The sequence below is a fragment of the Poecilia reticulata genome, chromosome 13, assembly GCF_904066995.2.
Source record: "Poecilia reticulata chromosome 13, P_reticulata-male-v2, whole genome shotgun sequence".
Lineage (NCBI taxonomy): Eukaryota > Metazoa > Chordata > Actinopteri > Cyprinodontiformes > Poeciliidae > Poecilia > Poecilia reticulata.
The window spans coordinates 17,092,969-17,109,390 of NC_088842.1; the positions used below are offsets into that span (position 1 = coordinate 17,092,969).

At 38.5% G+C, this 16,422-nt stretch overlaps 1 protein-coding gene across 2 annotated transcripts; it reads left to right on the forward strand.

The window, feature by feature from the left end:
* Window positions 1–16,127, forward strand: cul3b (cullin 3b). Of its 2 annotated transcripts, XM_008425454.3 has the most exons (16): window positions 1–277; window positions 2,980–3,177; window positions 7,124–7,237; window positions 8,587–8,747; window positions 9,133–9,247; window positions 9,415–9,643; window positions 10,242–10,387; window positions 10,591–10,767; window positions 11,080–11,250; window positions 11,552–11,659; window positions 11,911–12,035; window positions 12,550–12,646; window positions 13,528–13,662; window positions 13,806–13,992; window positions 14,455–14,600; window positions 14,930–16,127. In XM_008425454.3, exons 1-16 carry the CDS (start codon window positions 215–217, stop codon window positions 15,059–15,061), a joined length of 2,304 nt encoding a protein of 767 aa, XP_008423676.1. In that variant the 5' UTR covers window positions 1–214; the 3' UTR covers window positions 15,062–16,127. The 2 variants fall into 2 exon arrangements, with proteins under 2 accessions (XP_008423676.1, XP_008423677.1); XM_008425455.3 differs by lacking the exons at window positions 1–277; window positions 2,980–3,177 and adding an exon at window positions 4,709–4,934.
* The last annotated feature ends 295 nt before the right edge of the window (window positions 16,128–16,422 follow it).

Genomic DNA, 16,422 nt, shown 5'->3' on the forward strand with positions numbered 1-16,422 from the left:
ATCTGTGCGCAGAGAGAACTGCAGGTATTTCGCCATTGCTGTATGAAGAGTTATCTGGCCTGGCATTCAGCTGTCAACAAAAAACTTGCGGTGCGGGACGCGGAGCTGCGGGGTCGAGGGAAAGCTCGTCAGCTGCTCCTTGAACCAGTATCCACCCCTGTCCCTCCCCGGAGAACACTTTCATGTGAATACAGAGTCTACAGACGAGGCAATTATGTCCAATCTCAGCAAAGGCGGCACCAAGAAGGACACCAAAATGAGGATAAGGGCCTTTCCTGTAAGTGCACACCGCAGCAGGTGCTCTGGCTGTCAGTCGGGCGCTCACTCAATCCCCGTGGTCTCAACTGCTGGCTAAGCGATAGTAGGCCAAACAGCTGAGTGGCATATTCGAGTTGGCTGTCCGTAAACAAAGTGCAGTCACCATATGTACCGTCGCCTGTGGTTGTTGTCGCGTAGTTGGGTGCCCAGTTTAGTACAACACCACCACATTTTCAGCGGTTAAGTGTCCGTTTTATTTTTCTAAACGAATAATTAAATGCAACTCCCCCGATGGAAGCTAGCTAATACTGTCTGTCCACGTAGCCGTGGCTAACATTTCCCCCCCGCTCTTCTTGACACTTGTTTTTAACGCCTATTGTTTGCAAAGATACAACATTCATGCATTTAGGCTAAGCGTGCCATAATATTACTATCTAAATGTTTAAAAGAACGATGTGTCGGTCACATGTAAGAACGATTAGCTGCGTTTCTACAGCTACCACTGGATGCTAATGACAACCAAATCCGCTAACCTAAATCCAGTTTCATTGGCATTTTATGTCTTTCTGTTATTTCATGACTGAAATTGTAATATAGGGATTCTGTTCTCGTCCTCCTAACGTTGCCTTTTTCTGCAAATCACCTTAACATCTAATTTTCAAGCTGATCTCATTCTGCATAAGCTTGTCGACAGGCTATGGGAGTATTTAGCTTCTGCATCCATATTGCTGCTGAACTGGTTGTTTATTACTTTAGTTTATTATAGTTCAGTTACTTAAGGTGTTGTGATTGTGACATTGGCTTCATTGTTTGCTTGTGTCAATGCAACCGACTACACACGCTGAGTGTTGCCCTGTCTAGACAGGACCTCGCAAGCTTCATGACATGCATGTGTTTGTGCCTGTTAAGTCAGAAGCACACATTGTTTTTGCTCTTGCATTATTGTTTATTTATTATTAGTTATCTATTTATGCACTGAGTGACCTGGGGGGAAAGTATGCTCTAATCTAATCAGTCACTACATTGCAGCTGACCCACAAAATACCTGTAGGATGAACTTTTGGTTGTAATCTATGTTACCAACCAGAATTTGGCTTGTTGAATTAAACCCACTCACTGTCACTTTGCCTTAATCTTCTTCTACTTTGTACCTGCAAACAAGCTGTTTTTACACAACAACGTACTGTAGCCATGGCATAAATGATTAGTTTTCTTGGAAAAGTATTTTTGATGCAACATCTGACCACAGTTGATTGTGACTTATTGCTATTTTATAATTACCAATGGTGAATGGTTTACGCCCTACCTTTTTTAAAATTATTGTTATAAAAGAACACCATGAAAATGCAGTACATTATATCGATACACATGCATTACAAGAAGAGAAAGAGAGTAGCCCAAGTTTGATCAGGTTTTCACATTCAGCCATAACAGTACCTGCTGGTAGGAAAGAAGATTGCCATTTCTTGGTCTTCACTGCAGACACTTTATATTGACAGACTGAAGGGGAAAAAGTTGGAAGTGCCCTCCACAGCACTTTTTCTAAACGTCTACTGCTGCCTCTACCTGAATCCTTCTCGAAGTCATATCCTCCACTTTAGCCAAGATGCTAATTTTGGTTTTCTTGGTCAAAAACAGTTTACTGTCAATAGTAAAAATCCTTCAGTCAGATTGAAAACAGTTTTGTAATTCCTAAAACAAGATGCTAAAACCTGTTGTTTCCTTAAAAGGTCCTTCCAGTAATGGAGTAATGGAACTTTTTTTTTTTGCAAAATTTGAATTAAAAGACAGCATTGTTAAGAACAACCACCAAATAGTTGTAAGTGACCACTAGTTAAAGCAGCACCGTTAATTACTGTCAATGCAGGTTGAGGGAAATGCTTCATAAAGTCAGTTAGCATGTGTTTAACGTCCAGGGTGTTGTAAAAATGATTCATCACAACAGGTTATAAACTCAGCAGGTCCATTGTGATTCCCCTTCCCATTAAGAAGGCTTGGAATGATTCTGTGGTCTGCAATTTAATTAAGTGTTTGCTAGCTCACTATTAAAGCCAGTAGTGTATAGAAAATAAAGTAGTGCGGAGAAAAAGGAGCTCTGTGGTGATCCAATAGAAGGCAGCGATTGACTGATGAAAAACGGCTCTTGATTCACACACTGGTATCTGTACGTTTAAAAAGGGAAAGGAAGACCAACAACCATCTCTTATCTATTGCAACAGAATGCCAAGCATATCTTAGGATATCCTACAAAACTTTGTGGCATAACTTGACTCAGTGCACGTTCAAAATAGAAAAAAAGCACAGGGCTAGGCTTGTAGTTTAGCTTAATTGTTACTATGGTGTTTTATTGCAATATAAATGTGCAGATTTGGCATAAATTGTAATAATTTAAGTTGAGCTGGGGTCAATTATCAATGAATATCACCCAAATTCCCTTGCTCTAAAAAATGTTTAAGTCCTCTGTCAAAGCAATAATTCAATCTTCTGCTACTTCTGGTTCCTGTTCAGCCTTTGTATACCACAGAATTATCAAATAATTCAAATTAGGGCTTTATACACAAGCAGGAACTGGATGATAACTTAAAAACCTCTTCCTGCCATGTAATCTTTTTTATTTAATACAGAGATGTGTAAATAAATAACCAGAACTGATACAGCAGTGAAGAAGGTAATCTTTACTTGACTCTTTTTTGTTGTTGTTGGCTTGTTTTATTCTTACAGATGACGATGGATGAGAAGTATGTCAACAATATCTGGGACCTACTAAAAAATGCAATCCAGGAAATCCAGAGGAAAAACAACAGCGGCCTGAGCTTTGAGGAACTTTACAGGAATGCCTACACAATGGTGCTCCACAAACATGGAGAGAAACTGTACACAGGCCTGCGGGAAGTTGTCACTGAACATCTCATCAACAAAGTAAGAGCACAGATAACTGCACAAACAGGCCTACACAACTCCAGAAGGAGTCTAAAGGTCAAGTGATGGCAGATTGAATAAAGCATTTCTAAGTGCATCTGGCTGTGTTTTGAAAACAGGATTCATTTTGGGAACGTTTACAGTTTTTTGCTTTACACCCTCAGTAATGGCTTCTGCGTGACAGAAGTCATGAAGCAGCCGTGGTGTTGCTTGGTTGGCCTGAACCTTCTTGGCGGATCTTTCAACACTATTTCCTTCTGATTGGTCAAGTGTTTTTCTGTGTCTTTATTATCCAATATTTAATCTCAAGACCAGTCAACATTTATTTTATTTCAATTTGCTAAATGACATATTGTCTTATCAGTACTTGATGTAGATTTCTGTTTGCTTGAGAATGAGTTGGCTGAGGCTAGAGACCAATTACTACTCAACAATAATATAGCAATACAATATCAGCCTCTGAATATTTCAGAGGTTTTTATACACGTGGCACAAAAATGCACACCAAATCATGTAGAAATATGAATACTTATGTTGGTAACAACACACCAATACAACTGAAATATAGCTTGAAATATAGTGCTTCATGCACTGACACCTCTTTACAACGGGGAAGGACGCAGTTTCACACTTCTAGTTTTCACTTGTTTTCTGCACCCGTTAACTGACAGTTTGGACATTTATTTTGAGGTCTGTGTGATGTTAATTTTGTGACCCTAATCTGGCTTCAGGGGTTCTTACAGCTCAGAGCTTTGTCACTGCATCTTTTAGCTTCTGCTTCATCGTACCGTATTTTCCGCACAATAAGGCTCACCTAAAAACCTTCAATTTCCTCAAAAGCCGGTGCGCCTTATATATGGACCAATATTGAGCCACAACACTACGGTGAGCAGCCGCCGACTTCATTTTCCCCCATAGAAGAAGAAGTGCGCGGTGCATGCTGGGATAGTTGTCAGAACGCTGGTTTGTTAATAAAGTTTGATAATACATTTAAAGCCAGGGGGGCGGAGGGGCGGGGGAAGAGAGACAGAGACTGTGGCGCCAGCGTGTCGGTTGGTCTGTGTTACCCAGAAAGCAGTTGGGCACAATATCGCAACACCAACACCGTGAGTGAAACAACAACTGGGGCAGCCTACTATATAAAGTACTCGGGAACCACTTCTTTACAATGTGGATGTGTAATAATAGAGTACGGAACAAATTGGCAACCCAAACTGTACCGTCTATTCTATGCGCCTTATATATGAAAAAAGTTTTAAAATAGGCCATTCATTGAAGGTGCGCCTTATAATTCGGTGGGCCTTATAGTGTGGAAAATACGGTACTCTTTAAAACTCAGCAGCAGGTCATATTTTGTTTATATAACATGGTTTTACGGCAGATATGCAGTATCACCTGTCAGGGGATTCACTTTAGGACTAAATTTGCTTCTTTAGGTGTACGTTATTGTCACAGAACAAAGATGGCGGTAGCTCTCAGTAGCATCTTTTAAACATTTCAAAAGTAAATTTTACAGTTTGTTACGCAAACCTTGTTCAAATGCAGGACATGCACAACAGTTTCCTCTTTCCTATGACTGATTAGGCAGTTTCCATGTTTTTGAGGGTGGGATGCAGAGAAATCTTCAGTTGTGTTTTAAGCCATGTAATCTGTAGGATACTTGGAGGCCCAGTTATAATTTTGTTAACAGTACATTTTACAGATTTGAGTTTAGGGATGGCCCATCAAGATTCTTTAAGATGCAGAGCAGCTTTCAGGTACGATGTCTTTAAGTTTAGAAAACAAACACCATGCATTTACTAGAAAATAGCCCTTCATTTCAGCAAGACTACTTGATCTACATTAATCTGATTGTGCCCTGTTTACTCAGTCGTGAATGATCTATGACTCTGCAGCCTCCCTGACCAGCATTTCTGCAGTACAGCTTTAATATGTTGCTCCAACTTGTGGTCAATTGGCACAAGAAAACTACTATGGTGTTCAGACAGTATGTCACCTTAAACAAATGGCTTTATTACTTTTTTGAAAGATGCATGCTTCAGTAAACTTGCATCTCTTCAGGATGATTTTATAATCCTTTCCTAAAATGCTTCTTTGCTTATAGTTGCACATTCCCTACGGTTTTCATATGACCCCTTAATAATTTGACATGAACATGTATTTGTGTAGTTGTCAATAATCATGAGGACGAAAGTAGCAGAAAAGTTATTTTCCTCCTTTACAATCTTAGCACTCTGCTTTGAAACTGCATGACTAGTGTCTTTACTGTGCTCAATGCAGATTTCAACACTGACGGCTGTCTGTGAACACAGAGAAGGTGATGGCACAGCGATCAGTACAGTCTCTTTCACAGTGACTGCCATCGTACGTGATGGAAAAACAATAAAATAATGTGCACAGCCTGTTTTGCAGTTTTAAATAAAAAACTGGCCTTGCAAAATGTGCCTGCATGGCTCACTTGTAGTGCATCTGACAGAGTTACAGACAGTATTCGTATCAAGCATGTAAAGGAGTTGAGTTCATTTCAGGAACTTTTAGAAATAAGAATTTAGAAAATTCTTGCAATTGGGATATCCCTAGCTGGAGTATAATTAAGGCTCTTGTTAAATAGCAGTGTAAGTTAAACTTTTCCAGCTGTGTATTAATGATTACATTTCAGCTTGAGAGTTATTTAATCAGACTGTAGTGTGGAATCAACTGAAGATTTTTATAAGAAGTTTCAAATCTGGAAAATAATGTAAAACTTTTTTTGGTGCAATAGTATCTAGGAATTGTAGGTGACAACTTACAGCTCCTTTTTTTGTTGCTGTATTAGCAACACATTTGATCTTGTTTTGCCACTTCACTAGGACTCCTCAGCACACCATTATTCCAACAGCAGCATGTGTAATATCAATATTTCAAAAGGCTGTTTGGAAGACTGTGTCTGTCTGCTATTATATTTAAAGCTTTGCATGCCTGTTGAAACATAATTTCTTTCTATGATAGTGTTTTGATCAGATTCAGGAATACCTCTCTGCCTGTTGGGTGCAGTCTGACTGCAGGAGATGCCCAGATCTCACACAGATGATGATACTAAACTAACTTAAAGTCAGTCTGTTGGAAGCATCACAACGATACAAGACTCTGGAAAATCTGGATTTATTATTGCTGATGTTGCAGTATTTTACAATAGTACAAGCTTCTGACAATTCTCCAATAATTTGAAACCTTACACTTAACATAATCCATATTTTTCTTTAAAGCACATCTTCTACTGATATTTTTACTCTTTGAAAGTTATGTGACCTCAGGGACTGAAAAACAGATTTACTGCTCATTAATATCTGTACAGACCCCAGTAGACTCCGTTGCTTATTAATTACCAATGGAGATGCATCACATCCTTGTAGTTATTCATTTTTAATAAATTAATTGAATTAAAGCTTGGACAAATTATAACTTGTAAGACAAACTCCCTATAACCTCAGCCTTTTTAGCCTGCAAAATAACAAATTTCTCTGTCTCCCTCCAAGATCTGATTAAAATCCATACAAAGAAAAATGTTGATCATTTATGTGCTGAAATTGATGTGACAGTGGGTAGCAGAGGTGATAATTCATCATCTCTGGCCTAAAGGGGAGGAAAAAAGGGAAGGTCAGTGTGCCCTGAAGTTTTTTCTCTTCGGAGGCCCTGAGTTTCCATTTGCTGAGTCACGCTGCAGTGTCACCAGTATCAGCCTGCCATCTACCTGACTGCAAGAAAAGCGGTTGTCTGTAAACGGCCAGGAAGGGGGGCAATAACAGACTGCCCTGCAAACAAATCACAGCCGTCAGACTGTTTCAGGTCTTTTTTTCACTCTTAGATATTACATGTGAAAGGGTTATTTTGTTCTCCTGTCACAGAGACAACAGAAACATTCTTTAGTACAAACTATGTGAACATTTGTTTTGTTTTTTTCTCTAAGGTACGAGAAGATGTCCTAAACTCTCTAAACAATAACTTCCTCCAGACGCTAAATCAAGCGTGGAACGACCACCAGACTGCGATGGTGATGATCAGAGACATCCTGATGTACATGGTGGGTTGACATGTTGAATAGTTCTTGTTTTTAATCAACACAACAGTTGAACTGTGTAAAGAACATCTTAGGGCAGTGGTATCCAAAGTCAGTTCTTAGGGGCCAGGACTCTCTCCCTGGTTCAACACCCCTGGATCAGATAATGGCTCGTTGGCAGCAGGAGGTAGCAACTACCATATGACCATATAAAATGGGTCACCATATGACCCATTTTATATGGTCATATGGTGACCCATGCCTAAAATAAGGTACGACAGCCTACATTTTAGGTCATATTTCTTTCATGTGTATGCATTTACATATACACTTTTGTATATATATTGACATTTTCATATATTTCTTGTTTAGCTTGTATGTTGTTTTTATTCTGTCCACTATCTGCCATGACAGCTTAAATTTCACACTTGTGCGACTAATATAGGATCAGCTTATCTTCATTTTTCTCTTAAATATGAACAGGATCACATAACTTGCCAGATCTACTGGCTGTGTTGAAGACAGTCATGGGGGTGTCCTTGATGTCAGACCCACTAACCTGATGCTGTGAAATGTTTACTGTCTGTATATAATGATGATGTTGAAATGTCCTTCTGAAATCCTTTACAGTTTCTTTGGTTCTACTGAATGTCGCACTCTGGTAAACTAAGCCAGCAGTAGCATCATTAAGGTGGACTGATTGCTCAAACTCACTGAAGACACACAAAATGTTGCTGTAGTTAAACTAGAACCACTATATTGCAGAAATGGCAGCAGAATTGTTAATGAAATAAAAAAAAACTAATGTACCAAGTTCAGTAATCTTTGCACAATTGGAAGCAGTTCTTATTGACTGTATTCAAAGTAATATTGTTGTTAAGTTTGGATACAATGGTAGACCTTACTGCTGGCTCATTGAGACCAACACACAATGACAATGTAATGCACATCAGGTTTAAAAGTCTAAAGTTATAGTTTGGATTTTCTTAATTTAATAATAAACAAGCAACTTCATTAAACAAAAGTCAGATTGGCATCAAAATAATAACACTTCATCACAAAGGTACTCAGGGGTCAGTGCTCCACTTGGCAACTACTATTAGCAGTTTGTAAATGTTCAATTCAAATCTGTTGATACAAATAGTGACAGTTTTAATTTAGCCAAGTTGTATAACAAATCATAACCCTAACCCTTCCCTACAGGCATTTAAAATGTAACAGAAGAACTGTCAGACATTTACTGTATATTAGAGACATTTAATGTCAGGTTGCAGATTTTTCCAGGAGAAAATTGTTGTTGCAACATGACCATCTTCAGTAAACTGCAAAATTCCCACAAGTCCAAGACTTTCTGTTTTGTTTTTGTGCCAAAGGATCGAGTTTATGTGCAGCAAAACAATGTAGAAAACGTCTACAACCTGGGGCTCATCATCTTTAGGGACCAGGTGGTTCGATATGGCTGCATCAGAGACCACCTTCGACAAACCCTGCTGGACATGATCGCGCGGGAGAGGAAGGGGGAAGTGGTGGACAGGTAGACGAGCAACACACATTAAAGATTGCTACCAAATTAATAATTCAGCATGTAGATAATGGCATAAAGGTGCGTCTAATTAAGGGTGGCATAATTGTGATCAAAGAGGGATTATGTTCATTTGGAGGAAGAAATAAAAGGAGCTGTTAAAACATCCATGGCCTTTCTGCCTTTTGGGGGAAAATCTTTAAAGCTTCTGACATTTTCAAATATTTATCTTCCTGAACCTCCTGCTGTGCGACTACATGGATTTTTCAAAGTAAAGGATGAATATTGAAAAATTGACTAGGGGCTGTTGGTGAAATGAACACTCTCACCCTCTTTAAAATATTTTAGTTTTTTTCTTTCATGTTGCTTCATTTGGCTTGCTTCTCCTCTTCTTCAGGGGGGCCATTAGAAATGCCTGCCAAATGTTAATGATCCTCGGCCTTGAAGGAAGATCTGTTTATGAAGAAGACTTTGAAGCACCGTTCTTGGAAATGTCTGCAGAATTTTTCCAGGTTTGGATGAAAACTCACTCTTCATAACTTATTGATTGTTTGAATTTAGATCAGCTTTTACCTTTGCTGCATCTTCTCCTTTGGGGAGTCACTTTGTACAGATGACTCTCGGCGCATTTGTGAACCACTGCTGATATATACTCTATAAATCGCTTGTTTTCACTTAGCTGGAGAGCCAAAAGTTCCTTTCAGAAAACAGTGCGAGTGTGTACATAAAGAAGGTAGAGGCCAGAATTAATGAGGAGATTGAGCGGGTAATGCACTGCCTGGACAAGTCGACAGAGGAGCCCATCGTCAAGGTGGTGGAACGGGAGCTCATCTCCAAGCACATGAAGACCATCGTAGAGATGGAGAACTCGGGCCTGGTCCATATGCTGAAGAATGGCAAGACAGACGGTATGGTTTCACGCATGTAGTATACTTATTATTTGTGAGATTAAAATCCACTCAAGATTTTCTTTTACCCAGATCTCATTTCACAAAGCAAATAAATAGGAAACCTTCTTCACTCAGTGTTCGTCTCAGTGGTTCTAAAGTTATGTTATTTAGGAAAAATATGGCCTCTTCACTTCCTGTCAGCACCAGCCAAAAGTCCACTTTAACTCATGAACATGAATATTATAATATTAGAACTTTTCAAGATGCATGTGAACCATCTTTTTCAATTTGTCTACAAGTTGCTGATGAACATTAAAGCAAATATTCATAGGTGTGTTTATATTTTAACCCGTATTTATTATGTTGACTCGGTCTGGGTTAGAAGAAAAAAACTTGCATTAATTTCAAACTTCCCTCAGTTCTTTTTTTTATTTTTTTATTTTTAAGTTACTGAACTTGTGTCTTCTTATCATTATTCAATCTTGAATGCCAAAATTTGATATCCATGCTGATGAATATTACATGTTAACACCAGACTGACACTGAAACACCTCAGGAAAGTTGCTGATTCAATCTCAGTCAGTAAAAATATTTTGTTCTTGCAATCTGTCCACAGATTTAGCATGTATGTACAAGCTGTTCAGTCGGGTTCCCAACGGGCTGAAGACCATGTGTGAATGTATGAGCTCATACCTGCGGGAGCAAGGCAAGGCGCTCGTTTCAGAGGAGGGAGAAGGAAAAAATCCAGTAGATTATATTCAGGTATGAATTTAAGTGAGTTGGTTTTAGTTTGCCGAAACAAGAAGCTGTTTAAGATGGGAGAAGGAAAACACACTGCATCTAAGCCATAAATGGATTTTAATTAGCTTTCCTGTTAGTCTCATTCTGTAGTAAGTTTATTAGTCTTTGGTTACTGTGGACTGCTAGTTTATTTCCCTCTGTTTATTACCGCCTTCTCCTTGCAGGGTTTGTTAGACCTGAAGTCGCGTTTTGACCGTTTCCTCCAAGAATCTTTCAATAATGACCGACTCTTCAAGCAAACTATTGCTGGTGACTTCGAGTACTTCCTTAACCTCAACTCCCGCTCACCTGAATACCTCTCGCTCTTCATTGATGACAAACTGAAGAAGGGGGTGAAAGGGGTGAGTTTCTTTGGAAAGCTCCACTTTAACTTTGTCAGAATGTCCCTCAAGCGTTACTGCTAGCCTGGTGTGGCATGGGAACTACACTGAAAAGTCATCACCTCACTTCAGTTTGTCCTTTTTGGTATCGTTCTAAATCGAATTACATAAAAAATTTCCTAGAGTTTTTGTGGGTTTGCTCTGCTTATTTACTTTATTTTTTTATTTTATTTTATTTTTTTTAAATAAAACCAATGCTTGAAGGATTAATATAGGAGATAATTAAATTGTGGTTGTGTAGCGGGTTGCTGACCCTGTTCTGCTTGTATTCAGCTAACGGAGCAGGAGGTGGAGTCCATACTGGACAAGGCCATGGTGTTGTTCCGCTTCATGCAGGAGAAGGACGTGTTTGAACGGTATTACAAGCAGCACCTGGCTCGAAGGTTGCTCACCAACAAGAGCGTCTCAGATGATTCAGAAAAAAACATGATCTCCAAGCTAAAGGTGAGCAGCACCTTTAATGTTCTTAGAAATTGTTTTAAGAGCAATGACGAGAAAAATGAATGACTGACTACCTAAAAGGATCTCGCAAAGAATAATTACTGCTGTGTACAATATATATTCTCAAGATTTGTCTTCAATTAACCAGCTGCTTGAACTAAAAACATTAAGTGCTTCTTTAAGTGAGTAGATGCACACAGTATAATAAATGCAAAATATCTGACTCTTTGTATTTCTGTAGGTATTGACTTGAAATATGCATCTTTATATTTTACTGTAATGTCTGCTTTGTTCTGTCATTCAGACTGAGTGTGGCTGTCAGTTCACCTCTAAACTAGAGGGAATGTTCCGGGACATGAGCATCTCCAACACCACCATGGATGAGTTCAGGCAACATCTCCAGACCACTGGGGTGAGGATGCACCACATGCTGCAGATTAACTGGATTATTTTCTCTCTGCAGTCAGTACTCTGCGGCTTGCAGCTCTGTTGCACTCTTCCGTATTTATCACAGTATCAAACTGATGATTAAAAATTGTAATCTTGCTAGTTTTGCTACAACTTTTGTACCTAGTTTGTGTCAATCTAGTTTTCTCAAAGGCCTGTTTTCAGAGTTTTTTTCTAAAACTGATTGTGTGCAATTTCTGTTTTGTCAAACCTCAGGTTTCTCTTGGAGGGGTTGATCTCACTGTGAGGGTCCTGACCACAGGATACTGGCCTACACAATCAGCAACACCAAAGTGCAATATCCCCCCTTCACCACGTCATGCATTTGAAGTTTTCAGAAGGTTTGTCATTTGTACACTTAACACAATTTAGCTAGACTGTTTTTTTGTGTTTTTTAAGCTATAACTGTTTTATTTGTTGTGCTAGGTTTACCACATGGTTTATCAAACCATCTGGCTTTCTTCTAACTCTACTAAATAGTTTTGTTTGCCTTTTGTTTAATGTCCTCCTTTTAATCAATGTTTGTTTGGTAAACATTTAAGTTTTTGCTGTATTCCATCAAGCAATAATCACGTTTTTCCTGGACGTTCAGAGAAATTACTTTCATCATCAGTTTAATTTGAGAGGAAAAGCTTTATTCCAGTTCTTTGCAGTCTAATCCAGATAACTGCTGAACTGGCATTTTGTTTACTGCTGTTTACTGCCTTGACATCAGGCCAATATCAATGAGTCTCCATTTCACTGTGTGCAGCATTCTCACTTGTGTGCCTCCAATACTGTGCTAGCTCTTTGCTGGTGGCAACCTCTTGACTTGGTATTGGAAGTTAACTAAAGCCTGATTTCCTCTGGTTGCAGGTTTTATCTCGGTAAGCACAGCGGTAGACAACTCACCTTACAGCACCATATGGGTTCTGCAGATTTAAATGCCACCTTCTATGGTCCCATCAAGAAGGTATGTAGGGAGAATCTGTCTGACTTAAAAGATCTTCAAACAGAAAATTTTATCAAAGTATCAAAGGAACGTAAACTCGAAACATTTGTTGGATTTGTTGAATTGTGTTATGTTAAATGTTCTGTCATTTCTTTAGTAGGAGTAATGATATTACAATTCTATGTAAAAATTGTTTGGCTCTTGCAGATTTTTTTGCTCTTTTTTTGCCACAGTTGGATGCTTCATATAATCAAATTTTAATGTTGGAGAAAACACCAAGTCAATACTAAGATAGTTTTCAAATTATCTTATTTATCAAGAAGAAAAAAACTATTCAAATCATTCTGACACTGCATGAAATCATTAATTGTGATTAACTGCATTTTTAGTAACCAAAGTTCAATTTCCCTTGCATGGATCAAGAATGAAAAACGTCACTTAAACAAAACTTGTCTGACAACACAAAGCAGTATGCCAAAAAGCAGCACATTGGTTTAGGGAAGAATTGGTTTGGAAAGTTTTATCTCTTAATACATTAAACAAATCATCACTTGAAATCAATTTTTTTGTGTTGCTGAGCTTAACAGTGTGACATTATCATTTGTTGATCTAAAACATTTAGGTGTGAGAAGAAGCAAAAAGGGGTCAAATGCTACTTTTGTGGAACTGTAATTGTTTATATAAGATTTCATTCTAAAATTTAACGAATACAAATAATAATGGGCAGCTCAATTTTTGCAAATCAAATGTTAAACTGAACGACACTTTCAAGTATTCTCTCATTTCACACATTTGAAGTAGAAAACGTCTTTCCGGTCATAGTTTAGTGGGTTCTTGCTTTTTTTTCTTGTTGATATTTCTGAGTAGTTCTTTTCTATAATGAGCCTGTAATGTATCGACAGGAGGACGGGTCAGAAGTCGGAGTGGGCGGGGCCCAGGTGACAGGCTCCAACACCAGAAAACACATCCTGCAAGTGTCCACCTTTCAGATGACCATTCTAATGCTTTTCAACAACAGGGAGAAGTCCACTTTTGAGGTACGTCACACCCTGCTGTCCTCATCACTTCAACATGCGTCACGCTTACATTTTCATATAATACGCAGAAATACAGTTGTAAAAGTTTCAGGTTCTTCTCCCTGTCGTAGTAGTTTTTTGTAATGAAACTGTTTTCAAAACAGGAAATCCAGCAGGAGACGGATATCCCTGAGAGGGAGCTGGTGCGAGCGCTGCAGTCTCTGGCCTGTGGGAAGCCCACACAGAGAGTTCTCACCAAAGAGCCCAAATCTAAGGAGATTGAAAATGGCCATGTGTTTACAGTCAATGACCAGTTTACCTCTAAACTGCACCGGGTCAAAATTCAGACAGGTACGCAGAGTACCATCTTGCAAACCGTGCTGTTTGCTGTACTTAAAACTAATGCTCAGTGTTGATTTGTTTTTTTTTATTTAACAATTTAACTGAAATTCACCGTTTGTGTTGAGCTGTATCTTGTAGTAATAAAGTGAATTGTCACACTTGCTGGGGTATCGTCATCTTAGCTTTAGGATCGTCTGTTTTTTTGTTTTGTTTTAGATTGCAGTATAAATTTATATTGTCTATTTACTTTTAGGATCTAGGAGAAATATTTTCAACTAGATTCTGTTCTGTAGACACTCTTTGAGGCAGTGATGAACATAAAACCAGTCGCAGATGGTGCAGGAAAAAATGCATTAAGCATAAATCTTTCCTGTAATGTTCTCCAGGCTTTATTAAACATGTAAACATGCAGTAAAGCAGCTGTTCTTTTAGAAGCATTTCATTCAATAACTGTTGTGCTTCTTCTTGTAGTGGCTGCTAAACAGGGAGAGTCTGATCCGGAGAGGAAGGAGACGCGACAGAAAGTTGACGATGACAGAAAGCATGAGATTGAAGCAGCCATTGTTCGCATCATGAAATCTAGAAAGAAGATGCAGCACAATGTCCTAGTAGCAGAGGTAAGTCAGTGGCTTTGAGTCCAAAGAGCAGTGACTGTTCATGTAGAGGCAGAAATATGAAAATACATTGAGTTCACATTCCCTTCAGAAGGTTTAGTAATTGTTGCTGCTTATATTCAAATACTTAAGCAGATCAGCTACCTGATTAGCTTATTAAAGCATTTACATGCCTTTTATTGTAACAATAACAATCTGTTTACATTTTTTCTTTTTTATTTACTTCTTGAAAGTTAACCAACTAATATTACATGTTACAGACTGGAGAATGACGACAGCATAATACGAAATGTAGCTTCTGGTTCTGATTTCTACTTTCCGTGTCTCCACAGGTCACACAGCAGTTGCGAGCGCGATTCCTTCCTAGTCCAGTAGTCATCAAGAAGCGAATTGAAGGACTCATTGAGAGGGAATATTTGGCAAGAACACCGGAGGACCGCAAAGTGTACACTTATGTAGCATAACCAGTAAATCCACTGAAAGCTAGCTTCAAATTGAAACTGAGGGCCTTGTTTTTGTGGACTAAGTGTTTGATGAACTTTGGAAATGCTCTCATCATTCGGGACACACTGGGAAGCTTAACCTTTCTTCCATAAATGTGTTTTAAAAAAAAAAGAGAAAAAAAGAGGGAAAATCATGCAAAAGATGGCGAAGTTTTCTAGCAATATTAGATTTCTTCTGCTGAAAGAAATGAAAAGAGGGGAATATAGTTTTGTAACAAACACACAAAAAAAATCCTGTTTCTTGTGGCCTTTGGAGAGACCTGTCTGTTTGCCAATTAACTACACACAGTGAAGAATAGCAAACACTGGGCTACATGGAGATGGAGAAAACATCTGAACTCACTCCCCTGTTTTAAATGTTGATGTCAATGTGTTATGTTTGTGTTTCGTGGCACAATAATGGCTGTACAGGTTGGACAGTCTTGGCCTTTTCCTCACAGAGGAGTTTTAGATTTAAATAAAAAGATGAACTGTGGTAACTGGTGCAGACCTGCTTTACAACCGCGGCAAAACACATACATTTTGAATATTTCAGAAACTGTGATAGTTGTATAATTTATTTTTGAAAGTTTGACTGTTTTGGGGTTTATTTTACATCCTTAGTAGAGTGCACCTCTCTCGCAGCTGACAAATATTCAATGCCATTTTCAGTAACGTGGCCAAGTCTGTACTGGTGAGTGGAGCGATCAACAACAGCTGGTGCTTTAAAGCATACGTTTACATTGTGGCTCCATCGTTGGAATAAAAGGCCTAAAAGTCAACGAATGCATTGCTTCTCATGGCACTTTTTTTTTTTTTTTTTTTACTTTAGGCCTGTGGTGTGATGAGCCAAAAATTATCTATTCTAATGGAAGGCTTGTTGTGTTGCAGGTTTCCAAGATTTTATTTCCAAATGCATTTTGAACAGGTGGAACTGGTCACGCACCATGCTCCAAATGTGTACAAATTGTAAAATATTAATTGTACTCTGCGAAGGTGGATTGTACAGGGCCTTGTTTTCATCATAATAAATGTAGAGATAAATATATTTTTGTTTGGTTTGATTGCATGAGATTTCTAAAAAAAATAAAAAGTGTATTCGATTTCAGGGAGGATTTGAAATACTTCCCTCATTACCTGTGTAGTTAGTGTAACAAAACACCCATAACTTAAATGCATAAACTTAGAAATGTAATTAGATTTTTGGATTAATTGTACTTTGTGTTCATTTGAGTTTATGATATTGCCACCAGCACAGAACTGAACTGATCAACTGGAACTGGTAGATATGGTGGGCAAAGTGCATTGGCGTTAATGCTTTCAGTATATGGTTTATTGGTATC